Source organism: Saccoglossus kowalevskii, chromosome 3, assembly GCF_978046115.1.
Source record: "Saccoglossus kowalevskii chromosome 3, keSacKowa6.1, whole genome shotgun sequence".
Taxonomy (NCBI): domain Eukaryota; kingdom Metazoa; phylum Hemichordata; class Enteropneusta; family Harrimaniidae; genus Saccoglossus; species Saccoglossus kowalevskii.
In genome coordinates this window covers 14150876-14171953 of record NC_140643.1, presented here as the reverse complement: position 1 = coordinate 14171953, position 21078 = coordinate 14150876, and the positions used below count along the sequence as shown (strand labels likewise).

Genomic DNA, 21078 nt, shown 5'->3' with positions numbered 1-21078 from the left:
ACAAAAATCTTTGGTACTTCCGGTGACCCATACTTTCACCGCTGTGACACTGTGTTCCAATTTGCCCAAGTTGGAAAGAAGACTGCATGGAAAGTGTGGGAGACAAATGATGAACTCACTGGAGCCTTCTATGAACTGCACAGTGCACCAGAACAAATATTTGAAGAGACTGAGTCTTCCCTAGAGTACTTCACCTTCTCTATGACAGACAGCAACAAGTACCTCCATCACGGACCATCAACAAAGCTAGAAAGCTTCTTTTCACATGAAAAGGGCTTCAGATGTCAGCCCTTCCTCCTACCAAGGCGGCCTTACAGCAACATATCAGGAATGCAGCATTGCAAGGTCCGGCACTATTGGGGAAATACTACTATACCATATCGCCAGTTGCCTTCCCCTTCTGAGTGGGGATGGACTTGCCTAGAACAGTGGAGGCCCTTGTAGACAAACTTACTAGAAGCAAGTGCATCCTGCTCAGAGTTGCTGAAGTGTCAATGTAGGAGCAGATGTAGAGACTGCAAATGTGTACGAGCACACTTAAAATGCATCGTTTATTGCACATGCACAGGACATTGTGACAATGCCTGAAACTATGATGAATGACTTGAGAATGTTCATGGTGAGATTACATATTGTTGAGACAATGCATCTGAATAAACATAGATGGATTGAATGTATTGCCTAACATTGTTTCAATTTGATGTACATGCGATAAAATATCATAGTTTTCTGATTTTGGTAAATAGGCCTTTGGTAAATAGAACATCGTTTGAGTTAAATGGACCCTTTATCCATAAACTGTTTTCCATGTGTACATAACTTGTTGCTATAGTAAACAGGTCACTTAGCAACTAAATATGTTGTTATCTGTCAATTAACATAAATGAGAATCTGTAAAGATTATAATATATCCAAATATTTCTCTTCCGTAAGCTCTAGGCAGTATTAAGTAGAAACATAATTAAGACATAGACATTTGGTATGGTTCATCTGTTGCCTAGCAACAAGCAAATTCTGTTTTTGTTTAATTTTGATACTTGTAGTCGCTTTAGAACATATCTTTAGATAGTTTTGATGCTGAAACACATAGAATTATCCTTTTGGAATATATTAGATATGCTTAAACGGCTCGTTGCTGGGGTAAAAAAACATGATGTATCTATGGGCTCCACCTTTGAAAATATTCAGTATAGGCTCAAGTATAATTGTGCCAAGTTTCATGCTTTTATCATTTACTAAGTAATTCAAGCTGTATTTTGCACCTATCGCCTAGACTAGTTGTCTAATAAAGAAAATGTGGTGCCGGTATACATGAAGCTTTGCAAATACATAAAGACGGCTAGACAGAAGGTATATTAAAACTATATCTGTTCGTGATGCTGATAATATATAGAGATTTTGTTTGATGAGAAAACTCAACACTAACTACTGTAGCACATGGGGGAACACTGTTACTATGCATGTAGACATCAAAACGGGAAACTTGATGCACAATGCAATTTCCAATATAGCTGCATCATTGCTTGCATGGCTGTGTTGTCATCAAGAGAAATAATGAAACAATTTATTGGAATTATCCTCTAATACAAACCAGGAAGAGTTACCCATTTACAATCCAGAAAAAAGGGTGGAAGATATTTTTCCCCTCTTTTCCCCTCTAATCAATTCTTTTAAATTGTGTATTTATTTCCTCTTGTGACAAGATTTGATTTTAAAAATCGTCCAGCCCACCCTTGGTTTACAAATAGGGAACCCCTACACAATTAATAAAATGACTTCCCCCATTACAAAATATTACAACACATTTTATTTCCTTTTCAATTAATTTTCTTCTTATTCATTAGTGAAAAGTTTTCTTGCTGCATAATAATTATCTCTTTAGGACACATACATGGCAACTTCAAGGGAACACTTATTGCAAACATTTCGTGGAAAATGTTCAGACCCTCTGTATGCGTTTTAGCAGATTTCAATTTATAGAATACAATTTATACACATTTCCAGTTTACATGTGGACCAATTCAGACAGGTTTCCAATTACTATATGGTTTACTTTTATGTTGACTTTAGACAGCTTCCCAGATTACACAGGGTTTGCCCTTAACTGTTTACATGATTTTTGGGAAGGTAGGTAACAATTTGCCTAAAATAACTGATATGTACAAAAGAATTTTGATAACATCCCACCATAAAAATTAAATCAAAATTAAGTATAATTTTATGTATGAAATGCTAATCAACATAGTAATTTACCATATTTGCCCTCCAAGAAGTTTTGGTTACTCCAAGTATGTAACAGAAGATATAAGTGTGTACTGTATTTGCATTACAAGTACATTTAAGCCAAAAATAAAGTTTTATTTGTCACTGTTATAAGCAGACACACAGGCATCATGGTCTCTGTTGATCACCGGACACAACACTACAAAAAGTGAAATGTTTAGTTATGGCGTTTTTAATAACCATTTATGCAAGCAATGCTAAATATATATAAAATAACTTCTGAAATAGTTGTTATACAGTACAATAAACCAAACCAAATTTTCAGATGACAGAGCAAATATGGTATACCTGTGTTTTTTGTTATACAAATGTACAAAATATTATTGAAATTCAGTATGCAAATTAGCAAAGTATGATACCTATATATTGGACCAAAATATGTCATTTATGTTAACTCATACTGTTTCCTAATTTACTGTAGAAACGACCAGGATAAAATAACATCACTTACTGAATATAAAAAATAAAATTTCAACCATACAACTATATGTTAAGTAGGTAAATAAATATACAAGACATTCGATTCACATCCTAAAATTACAAATTTTTCCATTTCATACGATCTGTAATTGCATTTTTGGCTTCAAAAGCCTAAATAGATAGAATGATTAATTCCTTCATCTGCTATATAAAATCATCACATCTCAAACAAGTGAAATTAAACTAAATCTGGTATCTAATGATAAAAATTAATCGTTAAAACTAGCAATGATCCTACTGGTTTCCCTAACTTCCCTAAATTAACAACCCTTTTATATTACCCGATAAAAAAAAAATTAGTAATAGAATTATATTTAAACTAGTGACAGATGCATTTCTTACAATAGGCTTTGCATTACATTAATAAAAATGTCTTGTATCCAATTGCAACAATATACATGTTACATATATATACATATAGTAGTGAAGATCTACTTAGGGAAGCTTGATAAAAATAGCACACAAGACTCCCTAAGTTAATCATCAGGAAAATTCCTCTGGAATGTTCCAGGCTGTGTTCTGAAAGTACCTGACGTGTACGTACATTGCATATTCAAAACCAATCCAAGAAATGTAAAAAACAGCAATTTTAATTGCACTAAATATACATAAATTGGACTGAGAGCAGCCGACCACATTTTTATTTTACATGATATTTTTACTCACACTGAAAAAATAAACATTTTTTTATTTCTGGATGGCAATTGTCAAGTTGAATAGAATAACAATTGAAGCCTTTTTGTATGTGGTATCGACCGTGATCACTTATCATTATTTGACTTCTTAAGTAAAGGTATTTCAGCTCGTTCACGAATCTCAGCAAAAGTGTATTCCTTCACTAGTTTTCCATTTTTAAAAACTGTAGTTAAAAGATCCTGGAGGAGCAAAAGAGTGAGAAGCATCTCATTATACATACTTCTTGATATCACGAATATGGAATGTGTGCTACTTAAAATTATTTTTACTGTGTTTTGTGTGATGCATCATGAGAAATGATCAACAGAACAATTAGTATTCAATAGAAAAGGGAAAATAAAATTCCAAAATATAATTCGAGCCAAAAACAAAACAAAAACAATGATATACAATTTTTGTATTATGCCTGATTATTATTTTCCTTGTTTTTTCGCAAAACAAGGTGCATTTCATTTTGTAAAGCATCATTAAGCCAACCCCAATGGTATCATATCTCCATCAAATTAACATTAACATACGAAATATCACAAATCGAGAGCCCATTCCATCAGCTCCTAACCTAAAGTATATATTCTCACAATGTGCCCACAGCCTACTTACCTTTTTTGGATCTCCTTTGCCTTCTTGTACAGTTGTAAATTTACCATCCTCATATTCTAATGCCAGTTTTCCTTTCTTTGATTTTTTACCAAGATCTGTCACTGGTTGTTTGAAAACATTCACCTGCAACAAAATACAGAATTTCAAAAAATTTAATTCTAAATCAACTGAAGTACATTCTCCAACAAAATCACTAATAAGATCATCATTAGTATGTATAGGGCGTTTGTCATTCTATAACTCATGTATGCTAATTTGCAAGGATGTACCCTCCAAGTTAGCTGCAAATTTAGCGAAAAAAATCCTCTGTTAAAAAAGCAAGGAACACAACAATACTGAAAGATGTTAAATAATACCAAAGCCAATCAGGCCATACAAATTCACATCCACAAAATAAATGTGTCGGTAACACTGCTCACCCAGGATACAGTGGCTCTGGCCTCCCAACTGAGTGAGTGGCATACTCGCAAAAGGCACAACGACATTAGCCAACCCATTTAGTTTGGAGCATACTCGTCAAGCATACAGTGGATTCGCCTCCCCATTCAGGATGGCACTGGCCTCCTTATTCACCCCAGCATACAGTGGCTTATGTCGCTATCAAATCTGTGGCACACTCACCCATGGTACAGTGGCTTTGAACTCCCATTGAGTCTGTGGCACACTCACCCTAGTGTACAGTAACTTTGGCCTCCCCATCGAGTCTGTGGCACACTCACCCATGGTACAGTGACTTTGGCCTCCCTATTTAGTCTATAGCACACTAACCCGGGTACAGTGACTTTGGCCTCCCTATTTAGTCTATAGCACACTCACCCCGGTACAGTGGCTTTAGACTCCCCATGTAGTCTTTGGCAAACTCACAAATGGTACAGTGGCTTTGGCCTCCCTATTGAGTCTATGGGACACTCACCCGGGTACAGTAACTTTGGCCTTCCTATTTAGTCTATGGCACACTCACCCGGGTACATTGGCTTTGGCCTCCCTATTGAGTCTATGGGACACTCACCCGGGTACAGTGGCTTTGGCCTCCCTATTGAGTCTATGGCACACTCACCCGGGTACAGTGGCTTTGGCCTCCCTATTGAGTCTATGGACACTCACCCGGGTACAGTGGTTTTGGCCTCCCTATTGAGTCTATGGGACACTCACCCGGGTACAGTGGCTTTGGCCTCCCTATTGAGTCTATGGGACACTCACCCGGGTACAGTGGTTTTGGCCTCCCTATTTAGTCTTTGGCAAACTCACCCTAGCGTACAGTAACTTTGGCCTCCTTATTGAGTCTATGGAACACTCACCCGGGTAGTGTGGCTTTGGCCTCCTTATTTAGTCTTTGGCAAACTCACCCTAGCGTACAGTAACTTTGGCCTCCCTATTGAGTCTATGGAACACTCACCCGGGTACAGTGGCTTTGGCCTCCCTATTTAGTCTTTGGCAAACTCACCCTAGCATACAGTAACTTTGGCCTCCCTATTGAGTCTATGGCACACTCACCCTAGCGTACAGTAACTTTGGCCTCCCTATTGAGTCTATGGAACACTCACCCGGGTACAGTGGCTTTGGCCTCCCTATTTAGTCTTTGGCAAACTCACCCTAGCGTACAGTAACTTTGGCCTCCCTATTGATTCTATGGAACACTCACCCAGGTACAGTGGCTTTGGCCTCCCTATTGAGTCTATGGAACACTCACCCGGGTACAGTAACTTTGGCCTCCCTATGGAACACTCACAAATGGTACAGTGGTTTTGGTTGAGACCGTGGTTAAGAATACATCCCTTTTTAATGTTTAATTTAAACTAGACCTAGCAATGGGTTTGACAAAGCAACTACATTGATTCAGACAATGTCAAACTTACCTCTTTATCATTGATAATAGCATAGCTGCATTTAAAGGCACATTTCTGGGTGTCTCTGTCCAACCTCTGTAGAAGAGCCCCACCGCTACCAAACGCAATGTTATCAGCACTCCATTTTGCTTTCTTCATTCTTTCCAAGATTGAACCAAGCGTCTCATAGCTGATACCGTCACCTTGAATCACACGCAGATACGATGGAAGCATAGAATAACCTTTGCTGTTTTTGGTACTACCAAATGCTTTTCCAAGTATTGTAAGCACCTAAGGAAGTATGGCAAGTTAAAGGTGAGGTCACCATGCATTTTAGCATTGCATTTAAAATGTTGAATGGATATTCATGATTTAGGCTATTGTCAGATTGGGTTACCTTCCACAAAATATCAATCGTTTTTTGAAATCAGTGGCCGTTTTCAAACATTTGAGCATGCTACATTGTATATCAACTTTTGTTAAATGATAATTTAACAGCATTTATGAAGATGAAATTTTGTGAAAGTCAGTTACTCCATAGGATCCCGGTGAAAGGAACAGTTACCGCAATAAAATGTCATGTTTTTTTTCATTTATTTTGCAAAAATTTGCAGTTTGTGTATACACACCTCTGTCATTTACCAGAGAAAACAGAGGAAATACCAATACTTTATTTTGATTTTAGAACATGTTCATTAATGAAGCAGATTAAGCAATATTCTGGCTAGTGTGCATTTTAATATTACGTGCTATTGACACACAATTGCTTTGATTCAACTAGTTTTGCTAATTCACTGGCGCATCATTGATGCAACAAAAACTCTTATGTTGCTATAGTAACATTCAAAACAAATCTTATTATAGTTATGGAATTTGTGACTTGGTAAAATAAAGTTCACATTTTATAAACAAAAAGTGTTAAAACGAAAGAGAACACAACTTTTTTATTCGTATCTCAGGTCACTTATACAATCACATACTTTTATTTTTTCTTGAGTAATTTTTATTATGATATTTTGAATTGGTTTTTGTATGATTCCTTACAAAATGGTGAATGTTACCTTGATAACTACTTCAGGAGGATCTCCAGAATCTGGCCGAATTACCAGCGTGTTACCCCCTTTGCCACGCTTTATGACCAAATCTTTAAGTTCTTTTCCCCAAACATTTTGACACGCATTCCATATATCGTAGCTGTCGGACACTACCGCCACAAGACCTGTTGGAAACTGTTGCAGCATATTCCTGAAGGCATTCACCTCGCCTTTCTTTCCCCAGCTGGTTATCGTACTAGAAACGTGAAAAAACATATACATAAGATGACATAGGTAATGCATTTCCAATAGAGGATATACTGTATATTTTATTTTCACTTATGACAAATTGGTGACAATACATGTGTCAACATGAACAGTGGGAGTGGGTGTATTGCTTTCCCACTGACACATGAATGGTGTCCCCAGGATCAAGACTAATTTGCATATCAAATAGTGTTAATTGGTGTGTTTTTCTCATTAATTTATTTTTTTTGTCTTCAAAAAATCAAAATACTTGAAGGGCTCTGGGGGGAGAAGTGTAATCTGTAAAGGTACGGCGCCATAGTAACTAAAAGAATTTCGTTAAGTTTTAGATACCCATTATGAATTCAAATTGTTGACTAGGCTTTCAGCTGTTGAACATCGTTACACATAAATAACTAGATTAAAAACTGTTTGTAATCTGTACTGTATCCATATTCAGATACATCTGATTTCAATTTCAATAGGGCATTTCTTCCAGAGAAGCTTCTGACTAGAACTAGCAAAATATAAAAGTGGAACCATGTCGAGGAGTAACATTTCCAACCACTCACCTGTGTTCTGCCGCTGGGATGGAAAATCCAGCCATTTCACAACCATAGTATTTCCTAGCACAAACGATTCCAGCTAAAGTATCTGTACCCATAAAATTAACTAAATGCGAGGCGCCACCAATGGATGCACTCTAATACAAACAGACAATAGAAAAGTCAGTCGCAACAAAAAATAAATTGTGATAGGCATTCATACTGACATTACAATGTCAAGTCTACGTTTCCTGCATTATTCTTCATATCTTGACAGCAATCACAGCTGTGAATTGAATTTCTAATAGTTATGAAATTATGTACACCGTACACGTATTAAATATGTTATTATTATTTCAATTCTTATAGTTGGTATACATACAGTCAGAGAGGCCATTAAAATGCTAAAAAAAATCCTCTTTAATGTTCTTGACTATAATAACAACTTCACAGAGAAGAATCAGTCTCACCTCTACTGAAGAGGCACCACGGAAACCAAAATCGTGGAGCTTGAATGGTAATCCATCAAGGTTTTCTGCAGTCTCTGAAAGATACCTTGCTATGATTTCTTTTTGCGCTCTTGAATTGGTTGCCACAGTGAGGGGATACCACACTTCAACTAGAACTGTCTGTGGTGGGAAAAAGAACAGATGTTGTGTTCTATACATTAATAATTTCAAATAAATCAATGCTATGGTCATCATATTGTTAACTATTTGAGTTTCATATTTCTCCTGTCAAAAAATGGTTCAACATATTTTTACATTTCTGTGTAGCTTTCTATAATTCTTATATTATATTTTTATTATTTTCTTGCCAATTTTTGATAATAAATGTTGAAATTAATGCAGGTTTATTTGTGGTATTTGACAAAAGTTGACCTTGGCTTTAAGAGGGCAATTAGAAGCTTACTAACTTGTTAATGAAAGTATCCAGAATTTGTCCATTACGTTTACCACTGTGATATTAGCATGGACAAAGTTGTGGGAGAGGGGGGGGGGGGGGGGTCATAAAACTATATTCTTTGAGAAAAAAGTTAAATACAGCATTGTGCCATATTGGAATCTTTTGTTCCCATGATGAGGAAAATTCCTCATATCTCAAATTTAAGTGTGGTGATAGACATGTATGTGGGGAAATTTGAGTATTGTGACTGACAACAGTACTTATTGTGTGTTAAATAAAACCAAAATAACTTGTTTTGGATAATAAATGGCATATTTTTTTTAAACATAGTTCTGTACAATATATTTGAACATTAAACTTTTTGTGAAAAATTCTTCTTACCAAAAAAATAAATGTTGCAACATATTGCAAATTTTAACATAATTTTCTATAATATTGAATCAGATGAACATAATTTCCCTGTAGGCATTGATCACACTTTTTTGGAAAGGCATAATCGTATGCACCCATATCGCACACACCGTTGTGCAATGAATGTGGTTAGGGCACAAATGGGTTAGGGCATCTAAACAAATAAAAACGGCATTCATGCGAAATGCAATTACACTCAATTATGCTCACCTCAAACCAGTTTGTGATCCACGGCACTTTGGGATCTGTATTCTCAACGCTAAATAAAACATTTTTAACTGGAACCAGGGTTCCTTCTGGAACTGCTCTGATTATGATTGGTATCCGACCTCCATGTTCCTAAGCAAGCCAAAGCATAGAGACTGATGATTCAGTAATTAAAATTCAATTATGGCTATACTTTGAAAAGAGAAAATACTAAAAGGTTGGGGTTCTGGAAAAGAAAGCAGGGAAAGGGAAGAGAAGCAAGGAAGAAAATGAAGCTAAGACAAGTAAGGAATTAGAAGATGAATGAGCAAAAGGAAGACAAAGGAACAGATGTACAGAAATTTTAAATAAGTGTTTTTAAATCAAAATCACAGTATGCATTCAAAAGTTAAAGTGCACGCTCACCTAAAAATGCATGATTTTAACCCAAAATTCACACTACTTAATACAATATCATGGTACATTATTGTAAACCATAGAACTGGAAAGTTTAAATAAAACTCTTTCAAATGATATATAACTTGATGGGTAAAAGTTACAGAAATTAAAAATAATGTCTCCCAACCTGCATCTCTACCTTAAGATAAGAAGATGACAGAATTTGGAAAATAGATATTTATGACAAAATAAAATAAACCTTTGAAAAGTGACACAAAGATGATCCCAGAATCGTATGATTAATGTATATTTCTAGATGTACTCATGCAAATGAGTGAATCAGTGAAAGAAATGTTTAGTGTTCATCTTAGACTTTTGTTGGTGTCCTTAGTAAGTAAGTACTGAGCGTTTTTTGACTAGAGCTAAAATCTCGCACATTTATGCACTGCATTCTATGATGCAAGTGGATAGATACATGTTTGATTTTCGCAAGAGATCATGCAGAATGGAATATTTATCGCATATAAACATACATGACTGCTTTTACCTTAAGTATGTAATTCCAGCCTTCTTCATGAAACAAATTGTCTTGACCAAAATGTAATTTGTAGAATTCCTTGGCTTCTTCAATTTTCTCTTTAGTCACCACCTGACCAATTAGCCACTTTTTGATAACATATTGTAAGCCGAAAAACACAATTTCAGGAAATTTCCCACCTCTGCATTCAAAGTAAGAGTAGACAGTGGTCGTGCCAGGTGGATATTGACGATAGTGTGTTACCTGTTGAAAGAACAAATGGATCAGTGTATGTTAGCATAACTTAAAATAACATAGAAACAATTGCTTCTGATGACAGCTTTTCGGTATAACTGTATAAATTCTTAAAGTTAGTGCAATAATTTATGTAACGTACTTTGATTTGCAATTGCTAATTAACATGAATTCAGAATACAATTCAAAAGTGTTAGCAAGCGAAATTCAGACAAACAATCCAACAGAAAGCCGAAATTATCGCATGTTCCTGCAGTTTTCACAAATTCAGTCCAGGGCTCGAACTTCTTGGAGATATGAATGCCAAATTAGTTTGCCATGGTGCCCCTTGGTATTATATATATTATTCATGGTGCATATCCCTACAACATCAAATAAAATAAAATTGAAACTAATGAATAATCCTCATTTTATTATACATTGGATACCTCTAAATTTAAATATATATCTATATTTTGCTGCTATTAATTTTGCGATTTAATAGTTTGAAGGCATTTGCTAGGACAACAATTCATGAATGTTATGATGACTCCCTAGGACCCCCGTGAAAATCATAGTGACTCTATTGGACCAACAGTGACTCCCTAGTACCCAAGTGAAAGTTACAGTGACACCTAGACTGTCAACAGTGTTCAGGCCTAATTTGTTAGTATACTAAATTGGTCTGAGTACTGTTAACGCTGTAAATGCCCTCATGTGACATAACATGGTTTTCTACTGGTACTGAACAGAGAATGATTGACAGCTCATGCAACGTCACGAAGCAACCAGCCAATCACAGATTCAATGGCAAGTCATTGCATACTGTACACAGGAATTACCAGTAGTGAACCGAGCCATGCTCCGCCTTCTATTAAAACCATGTGACATACATCTGCCTGCGGCGTTTCTTGTTGGCATCTTAACAAATTAGCCCTGAGTACTGTCGACAGTCTAAATGACACCACTTCTCAAGAAAAAGTCACAGTGACTCCATATGGATGCCAGTGACTCCCTAGTACCCAAATGAAAAGCCACAGTGATTCCATATGAACACCAGTGACTCCATATGAACACCAGTGACTCCCTAGTAACCAAATGAAAAATCACAGTGACTCCATATGATCCCAGTGACTCCCTAGTACCCAAGTGAAAAGCCACAGTGACTCCATAGGACCCCAGTAACTCAATAGTACCCAAGTAAAGTCACAGTGACTCCATAGGACCCCAGTTACTCCCTCGTACCCAAGTGAAAAATCACAGTGACTCCATATAAACACCAGTGACTCCCTAGTACCCAAGTGAAAAATCACAGTGACTCCATATGAACACCAGTGACTCCAGTACCCCCAGCAACTCCCTAGTACCACCAGTGAAAATCCACAGTGACTCCATAGAAACCCCAGTGACTCCCTAGTACCCAAGTGAAAAGTTACAGTGACTCCATAGGACCCCAGTGATGACTCCTGTAAATAAGATAATAATGAACCACTCACTGGTGAGTCACTGTGCCATTACAGTACTTAGTTAATCCACATATAACCTACATCCACAACGATTTATAAGAAGGTATGCAAAATATACAAAAATGTACGTCTTGCGTTTTTTAAATACGATAATAAGTTCACTTAATTCTGTTAACACAATCAGACCTTTACAAATGTCCACTGTATTTGATGGTTACATGTAGAGTGACACAAATGTAGAATAGAATATTGATCGCATATCACATTACAAAGATATCAATATTAAGGTAGCATACCCTAGTAAATCTTTGGCTTAGGCTGGCTAATAACATAAACCTCTAAAACCAATTAAATTTGACAGTATTTGGCAGGGTTAAAATACCAGCATATATTATAATAAAGTAAGTAAACTGCAAAGTTTTTTTTATCAGATCTTTGAAATAAGATACTGCATATAAACATGGAAGTATTCTCTGGCTGATTTAATATTACTAGTAGTTATAATCACAGTAATTTGATGGAACTACTACAATTTTAGTTACTATTTATGGTTCAATTATTTACTATAGCCACTGGTTACGTAAATTATGAAAGAGACAACCGATCTCAAGATGACCTTTCACTTTCACCGGACACTTAAAACAATTCTAGTGGTGTGAGTGGTAAATTGGAGGAACTGTATCGCACTCAAGCACTTGACAAAACCAGGTTTTCGTGACTTCGGTGGACAGCTGGTAAACCAGTGCATAATGTAAACGAAATAGTATGGTCGACAAGATCGACAACAGCGGCTTCGTTTCGCTAATTTATGGTCTAATTGTTATAGTATTTGCTTCCTTGCTATTTGGTGTCTGCTTTCTCCTGTCAATAGTGAAGTGTGGAGAAATTTTGGACTTCGAATATCGACGAAGTCCGATCTATTAGTATGGACTACGGTCGCCCTGGAGATCTGTTACACACGGTTGCAATCAAAGGTTATAGTGAAAGTGTCACTATGTTAATTTCACATTTGGTTGTTGGCCTAATGTTCCTGCCATGTTGTTCCCGGTAAACCATTATTATGTTAGACATTCTGTGTGTTTAATTAATATAACACCCCACCTTGTACGAGTCTGTTAGAAGCAGCGCGTTGTCCATACACACCGGTACTGCAGCCATGTTTGCACGGTTTTATCGGATTCTAATCGTGGCGTTCCTGGAAGATACATACACAGTCAGTTCACGAGTATCCACACGCACAGTCCACAGTGACTCAACCTATAAACCAGTTAGATATGCAAAACACTATGTGACGTTTCGCCGCTTTGAATGATGTCATGTGACATAAATAGCGCCACTGAATGAACGTGTTGGGTCTTGTAAATGCCGCGCGATTGATTCATCAGCAGATTCATTGTCAAAATCGCTGAAATGCTTGCCTTGCTGTTTTATTTCAAGCTGGGTTGATTTGCGTGACACATTCATTTTAAATAAATGAATAAACAAGTGAATAAATAAATAAATAAATAAATAAATAAATAAATAAATAAATAAATAAATAAATAAATAAATAAATAAATAAATAAATAAATAAATAAATAAATATTTACTACAGACTATAGGCTGAGCATGTTACCGAGCAATGAATTATGGGAGAATGTCTTTGGAAAATATTATTTTGTGAATGTACTATAAATTAAATTAAATAAATTAAAATGGCCAATCCTTAATCTGTTCCAAGAAGACAATGCATATCGTGCATATCGATTTAGTGCCCACCGCATATCCAACCACACCCGCTAAACCAGATAAAAGAAACCTGTGTTCTCAAGTGTTGTTTGAAGTGCTGGGGGGGGGGGGGTTTAGAATGAATATTTTATGTATACATTGCATATCTATTTTGTTCACGCTTTCTATTTGTGTAAGGAAAAAATGAACTATTGACTTATAAATCGACCTCGAATTACGAGAAAATGTTTGTTGCTGAATTGCCAAACATTGAATAAAATGCACTTTTATTATCATGTCTATATGTATTGTGTGTTTTTTTTTGTGTGTGTGTGTGGGGGGGGGGGCTCTGGTGGGTTATTTAACAGCAAGTATCATTGAATGCCCAACTCAAGGCAGAGCGAGTAAAATTAATATAATTTGTTTTATAATATACATATGTGACGTGATGTTACAACGACGAAGAAAATATGGCGTATTACTTAATGAGAAAATTTATATACAAAATGTGCGTACTGTGTATTACAAGGTAATATGATATTAAAAACAATTGCATTATTGTTAGGCTTTTAGTGATGAAACGTGCTTTAATTGTGATTTTAAAATGCTGTAAAATTGAATATGGTATTTCAGTTTGGTCCTTCAGGGAACTGTGGAGTTCTATGAGTATGTAAGACTTGCAACTAAGTTTATATGCAACAGTTATTACATCGATGTACTTACGCCGTTGTCAGTTATATCACTACGAACAGAAATGATTGATGTTATATTTTGAATCTTGACTTTTTTGAAATTATATCATGTTTTGTAACAGCAGATCCTAGGGCATGGCTACCAGGTACCTAGATGAATAGTAAATTACAATCGATACCAACTCGCACTAAATCCAGTAGACACTGCTACAATATACGTAACAAAATACCCAATTCGATAAGACAATTCATTCGGTAAAAAGAAGTAAAATTTGATTGCGATTCAGGTCTGGTCAAATGTCGTGAAAGCTTGCAACATACATTAGACATAGATATCAACATTTAGAGAAAAAAACAAACAAAATTAAATATTAAATCGTTTCTAGATCTGAATGACTACGTATTACGCTATTACATTACATATTTTATTTGTTAGTTCTCATAGTTGTTTTTACATGATTTATATAGTTTACAAGACTTTTTATTGATTAATAGTGCATTACATGTATTAGTGTAGTGCAAAATGTATTGGCGACAAAACACAACACTACTCTCATTTCACGACATCAAATACATACTTTCAATATTACCAAATGTTATATGACAACCCGTATTGCTATGTCCCATTTGACGGAACTTGTCAAGATTCGGTTGCATCCATTCTATACAGGGCCACAAACAATGCAATTATAACGAATTCAATAGCTGTACTGTATCATTTCGCTATTTTAAAAAAACATCGAATACTCAATTTACAACAAGAACAGAAAGGACCACAGAAGATAATGAACATTCTTTTCACTCCAGGTCATTATGCACAAGAGATATATTTTCTCTTTAATCCATAAATATTTATCACATTGGCTTTGATAATCACATACATCTATAACGACTTAACTATCACTCTCCAGCTCTGCACTGTAGAGGCTCTGCAATCATCCATTTTCTCCTGATACGTCAATCATTGAATTACTCAATTATTTATCCACAAGGAACAGCGAGTGGTTCCTATTTATATGAGATATAATTGTCAAAAAGCTGATAAATGTTACACACTCCACTGATTGGTAATACATTGTCTGCTGAAAGACTCTATTGACGTACCAAAACATGTAAGAAACAATTCAGTAGGCAATGTGTTATTGCATCTTCACTAACTAGGTGATGCAAATTCAATGAGCAATATTTTGTTAAAGCGAGGGAGTCGTCATCTGCGCATGACCATACCAACTTGTATGCTGTTCTCTAGAATTATATGACTACATTGCGCCGTCACGACAGAAACAGACTCTCTGCGAAGCTGTTTGAGACGACCTGAATATCATTCACCTGAATAACCATGGAAGTTTATAAAGCTAAACACGTGTTTGGAATGACCAAACACACCGTGTCATCATTGTCTCGACAATGTTATCAAGCACGTCTATACATCTTTAGTGAAACCACATCTTGAATACTGCAATCAGGTATGGAGTCCGTATTTGATTAAGGATATTTCTCTTCTGAGACGTGTCCAGTGTTGTGAACATTTGTTTTTCATCACAGACATAACAAGTGTATCTTATTAAAAAAGGCGTATAATTCTCTGATATTAACTTTAATAACCGAGGATTCTCCAATTCAGATTTACCACATTTAACCTAGTATTGACAGGCTGAAACCCTATATGTTTATCAACCTATATTTGAAAATGGTAGAACTTTCAAAAGATAGTTATAAATATGGTGAAAAAATAAAAAAATATAAAAGCACTGATCAGTAGTACAACACGGCACACAGATGAAAGGACTGTGCAAAGTGCAAGATCTATTTAATTGTTTTTCGTAATCACTTGAGGATTATGGCTATGGTAGTTCCTGTTGGTGCATAGACAAGTTATAGCGCCACCAGTCGGTTTCGGTACGAGAATGGGGGGTTGATTTCTAGCTCTCGCAATTTATTCACTGGTTTCCCTGCTTCCCGCGCGTTCAGATGGGCTATCGAATGTTCGCATGGCAAAATCAACCTCCAATACGCAGACGAAAATAGAAGCTTCTAAGGTAATCGCTGAGCTCGAAAATTGTCCATTCATCAAGTTAGCTGACAATGGAAAAACAAAGTAGGTCAAAGACTGACTGGACATGATGAGCCCAGAACGATTTAGTTATCAGTGAGTTGCAAAGGGTGTGTGTTGACGAACAACATATTTGAACCACTGATCGACATTTTTAAACCATGAAGCAAGCAACTGGATGTTTTGACAACCGATATTGTTAGCCGATGAAACTGGCCTTTATTACATCTTAATTGACTGCAAACAATCGAGTTGGTTTACACAAAGACACAAGGAAATTGTATTTTATGATGTCTTTGGTTTACTCATGCGTCCGTAGTTAATACTACTAGTTAAAATTGCATACTCAACTGGGTAGTTCGTTATTTTATCGATGAATGCTACTTTGTGTACACACAACAGGGCAACATAATATCATATCAATGCATCAACATGTGAAGTGACGTTGAACCAATGCTTCGCTGGACTAATACAGAACCAATGCACTGACATACGAATGGAGCGATGAAACCGGTGAGGGGGGGGGGGTTACTAGTGAAAACAAACCAACCAGTAATCAAAGGTATCGTATTTTTACTGTGCGTCAATACAGTAACGTGATGTTAACCAACATTTCACTTGACTGATGAGGGTCCAATGCACCGACAGAGAAATGCACTTATGCACTAGCCGAGTAACGTAATGTTAGATCAATGCACAGACAGAGTAACGTGACTATATTCAAATCGAGACGATGCGTAAACACCAAAAAATAAATACTTTCTCCGCCATGCACCAGCAACACATGTACTAAATATTTTACTTCACTGTTATCTACACTTATCGTGAAACCTTGTGATAAAACACTCTGTTGCTTAGTGGTTCTGGGAGGAACCACAAGACAAAATGTTTGCATCATGCTTTGAACATCATACTGCGAAAACACTCAATGATGGTAACATAAGCCTCAATCCTCTATACCATTATATCAACACTAATATGCAATGTGAACTGACACTTCTGCCAATGTTTGAAAACTTGGGTTGGTGCATATTATTGCCACAGTTGCGCAGCAAAGAATATCCCACACGTGTTAAGATTCAATAATTTCTGAACATAATGCAGATATTCAATACCCCAAATCGACTATGCACTCGTGATGTAAGATTAGATTCTTAACTATGAAATACATCGCAAATATTGTTAATAGACGTCCAAATACTGGCAAAGACTTTCTCACTACAAGATGTCACAAAAGTATGTCGTTAGAAAACTATGACTCGAGAGATAATATGCGGCAGAAATGAACTAGTTCTAAAAATAACAAATCTCTGCTAAAATAAACGTTATTTAAAATCAACACAGGTACATGAATTCAGGTTTATAGTATTTTATATGTTTCAAGTTCACAAACCTCCTCTCCCGGGGAAAGGGCACTTGACTGGTCGAGGGATATACATATATATTCGGCCGAACATGCCCATCTGAACACATTTGATGTCTAAATACGCAAAATTGAACTCTGATTGGGTGTAGTTTTAGAGGCGCCCCCAATCTGATCTATGCATTTAACGGAGGTCAAATACGCGACCTCTCGGGAGACTAGCACACGGACTCGCGAGGGAGTATATTTAACTCCCATTATTACGTGTTCGCCCTCTCGAGGTAGGTCTATATATTCGACAGTGTAGTCAAGTCTACTTTAACGTGAGACAATTAAATAAGTATACCAGTAACTGTAACCATAACAACAACATAGCAAATAACAATTCAATGCAATGACAATTGAAGTAACGAGTTATTCACACCTTTACAACCACGATACGGGCGGTTAAAGTAAATACATTAAGCCCTAATTATAAGATTGCTTTGGTTAATATTGTTGTTCATTCATACTTATCGAGATTGCATTGTTGGTGTATATATATACTTAGCTTAGCAAAGGAGAATGCATTGAATCTTCTACAATCAAAATGATATCGTAGAGTAAGGATCTAATACTATTTGAACAGTAATTTGAAATATAATAATTCAGCGTATGATAAATATGATAGATAGTGTCAAAAGAAAATTTACTGTTATAGTGCGGTATAAATTTATTAATATGGCTAGTATGACTTGGGGTAGACCAGAACCCAGTTAGCCAGCATTACCTGTGTCCAGCTCCCATGACGAGGACACAGGGTTTAAGAACCTTTAATTGTTTGTAATTAATTTGTTTTCATTATGTTTAATAGTTTCAGTAAGTCATGTGCAGGCTTCTAACTAAAATTTAAATGTGCCTACATAAATGTAGGAAAAGAAAATATTTGAAAGTTTGTAATATTCGCAAGCTTCGAGGTTTATATTGGCTGAATTTCATTTACGACATTCAAATTAATCGTTTGTTTATATACATACACTGAGGCAAATCATATCCCAGGAGTCATCATCTCAAGGCATCGTCAGACATCGTTTTTCCGCCCCATAATTTGCTAATCGCCAGTTTCACTGCTAACCAAAATCGTGAAATCTCATGGAGTATATGTCTTCATCCTGGGACGTACACACTCCCTAAAAAGCACCTGCCTGGGAACAGCTTTATTGCATATCGCAAACTAGTATGCAAGAAAAAAGTTCCTTTATATCCTTAAGTAGTGGTCAGAGTATTATCTAACGTGTAACTGCGCCCCCAAACGCATGACGATTCATGTCATCTGGATTACGCATAGCTTCTCTGCGATTTTCGTTCCGTAATGTTAATCGAAACTTGCCCCCCAGTACAATTTGCAGGATCCGCCACTGGCAACAACAACGAACTTCAACCAAGCCCCACACATTTTCAAATAAGTGACAAAGCTCATTTGCCAGTTGCCAGTGTATAGACTTATACACTATTAAAATCACGTCTAACACGTTCTACTGTATATTGTGTGAACGCATATTTCAGAGTGACAATTTTACGTTAATACCTACTTTCATGCCTGACGATGTGGTAACTATTTTAGACCCCGACGACCATTTTTGCCTAAGTGTGACTGCAGGAAACGCGAACATTATACATAACTTAAATATAGATACGACTTGTATTTGCTTCAGAATACGACAGAAAAGATGACTGTGCTAAAACATTCTATTCATACATTCCATTAATACATTTGTCTGAATCAGTCACTTATTAATTTTTTTAGAACAAATTCTGATTACAGTTCCGTAAAAAGTATAGACAAATGGTCAATACGTTCAGTTCAGTTGTTCCAAATAAACACCGTTGTCAGGTTTTACCAGTATATAATATAATATAATATAATATATACATTTTATATAAAGGTGTCTATGCTGCCATGTAGTCAGAGGAAATTCATAATATGTTGACTTAGTCATATGAATACAGTGCGCGTTGGCAATGCCGGGGAAACATATCCAGATCGACTTAAATTTTACATTCAAATGTCTGATGCGGTCATCGCATTTCTGTCTGTCAATTCAAATGATGGGGGTAGTGTCACCGTTCAAATTTCAGACGGTATTTCACGTGATGTTTACTTACGTCGCATTGAAACACACGGGTGAATAGATTGATATGAAACTCAATAATAACTCCCCTTGTACAATCATACCTGAGACAGTTTAGACGAGTAGTTATGCAATGAATGAAATCAGTTCAACAGCGACTGCGCACAAAACACCTGCAAGTGTATGTGGATGTTGATCAACATTATTTGACTGGGTCATACACGTATCTGATTAGCGATCATTTATCAAAGACAAATATGACGGAGATTTCTCGTCCTCTTCAATACATGGCCGTCATTGATTAGTTATTGTCACGTGATGAGTAGCTTATCATTGGACTCGAAAAAGACGTACTGTAAGAGTGAAATAGTCCTGCCATTTCAACCTATTGAAAGTTATTTCAAGGAACGTTCCATGTTGCTTGGACCCGCACATGGGTTCTGTGCAAACGGATATGGAACACCGGTCCTAGAGCTGCCAAAGATAGAACAAATTGGCACCTTATTGCGAACGTACAATGATAGTGATTGGATGATAAAAATTGCGAACTTGAACGAGAGTCTCTCTATTAGAATTGGTCATATACATGTGGACTTTTTCAAGTTAAAAAAGTAAAGAAAAGTAAGATTGATGAGAAATTCACAGACTAAGATTGGAAAAATCTTGTCGGACTGGAAGTTATCAGCCAAGACACTGAAATGTTATGCTTTTCTGAGCATGTGAGTTGCGGGAGGTGAATATGAGTCCTGGTAGTACAGATCAGCAGCGCTCCGCTTATTGGCTGATACCAACATAGTTAACTATAAGTCAACTTTTGAACTAACAATGTTATTTATTATATTTTGCCGGCACTATTGCTCATGTTTTGTACTGATCTTCAACATATAAACTATGATCTGGCAATCATGCAAGTCAAGAAACGCGTTGTAGCCGACTACCTGTTTTCGACAAAAATATAGATGAAAAACCCAACAAAGGGACAATTTTGTTTACAATTGAGAACTGACTTTAGTTATACATAGTACAACGCGTGTAAAACACGATTTGTTCACGAAATCCAAACGCTTACTGTGAGACGATCATCACAACTGGGTCATTATAGTATATTCCGGCTTATAGTCCAGCGAGATTCTTCAAAGTATGTTTTAAAACGAAAGATTACCAGAAAAATTCGTGAGTTTATTCCCGGGGGGCCGATTTAGCTGTGGCATGATGTATTGAAGTGTATCTTACAAATCATTGTAATAGTGCTACTATACAATGTTTACGAGGCCAAAGTACACCGATTTACGCAGTCATGTGTGTTGTTACACGTCACTGCAA

General features: G+C 36.3%; 1 protein-coding gene across 1 annotated transcript; it reads right to left on the bottom strand.

Moving 5' to 3' along the window:
- Window positions 1-3335: 3335 nt before the first annotated feature.
- Window positions 3336-13097, bottom strand: LOC100370741 (nicotinamide phosphoribosyltransferase-like). Its single transcript, XM_002741557.3, has 9 exons — window positions 12931-13097; window positions 10160-10393; window positions 9238-9366; window positions 8181-8339; window positions 7738-7868; window positions 6947-7175; window positions 5916-6176; window positions 4060-4182; window positions 3336-3638 (listed from the first exon to the last, which is right to left on the bottom strand). Exons 1-9 carry the CDS (start codon window positions 12985-12987, stop codon window positions 3525-3527), a joined length of 1437 nt encoding a protein of 478 aa, XP_002741603.1. The 5' UTR covers window positions 12988-13097; the 3' UTR covers window positions 3336-3524.
- Window positions 13098-21078: the final 7981 nt, after the last annotated feature.

Excerpts from the sequence above, each read along its gene's own strand:
- LOC100370741 (XM_002741557.3), bottom strand. The coding sequence starts at position 12,987 with ATGGCTGCAGTACCGGTGTGTATGGACAACGCGCTGCTTCTAACAGAC. Across the intron at positions 7,869-8,180 it reads GTGGTGCCTCTTCAGTAGAG|AGTGCATCCATTGGTGGCGC; the intron begins GTGAGACTGATT and ends TGTTTGTATTAG. Across the intron at positions 3,639-4,059 it reads GCAAAGGAGATCCAAAAAAG|GATCTTTTAACTACAGTTTT; the intron begins GTAAGTAGGCTG and ends TTGCTCCTCCAG.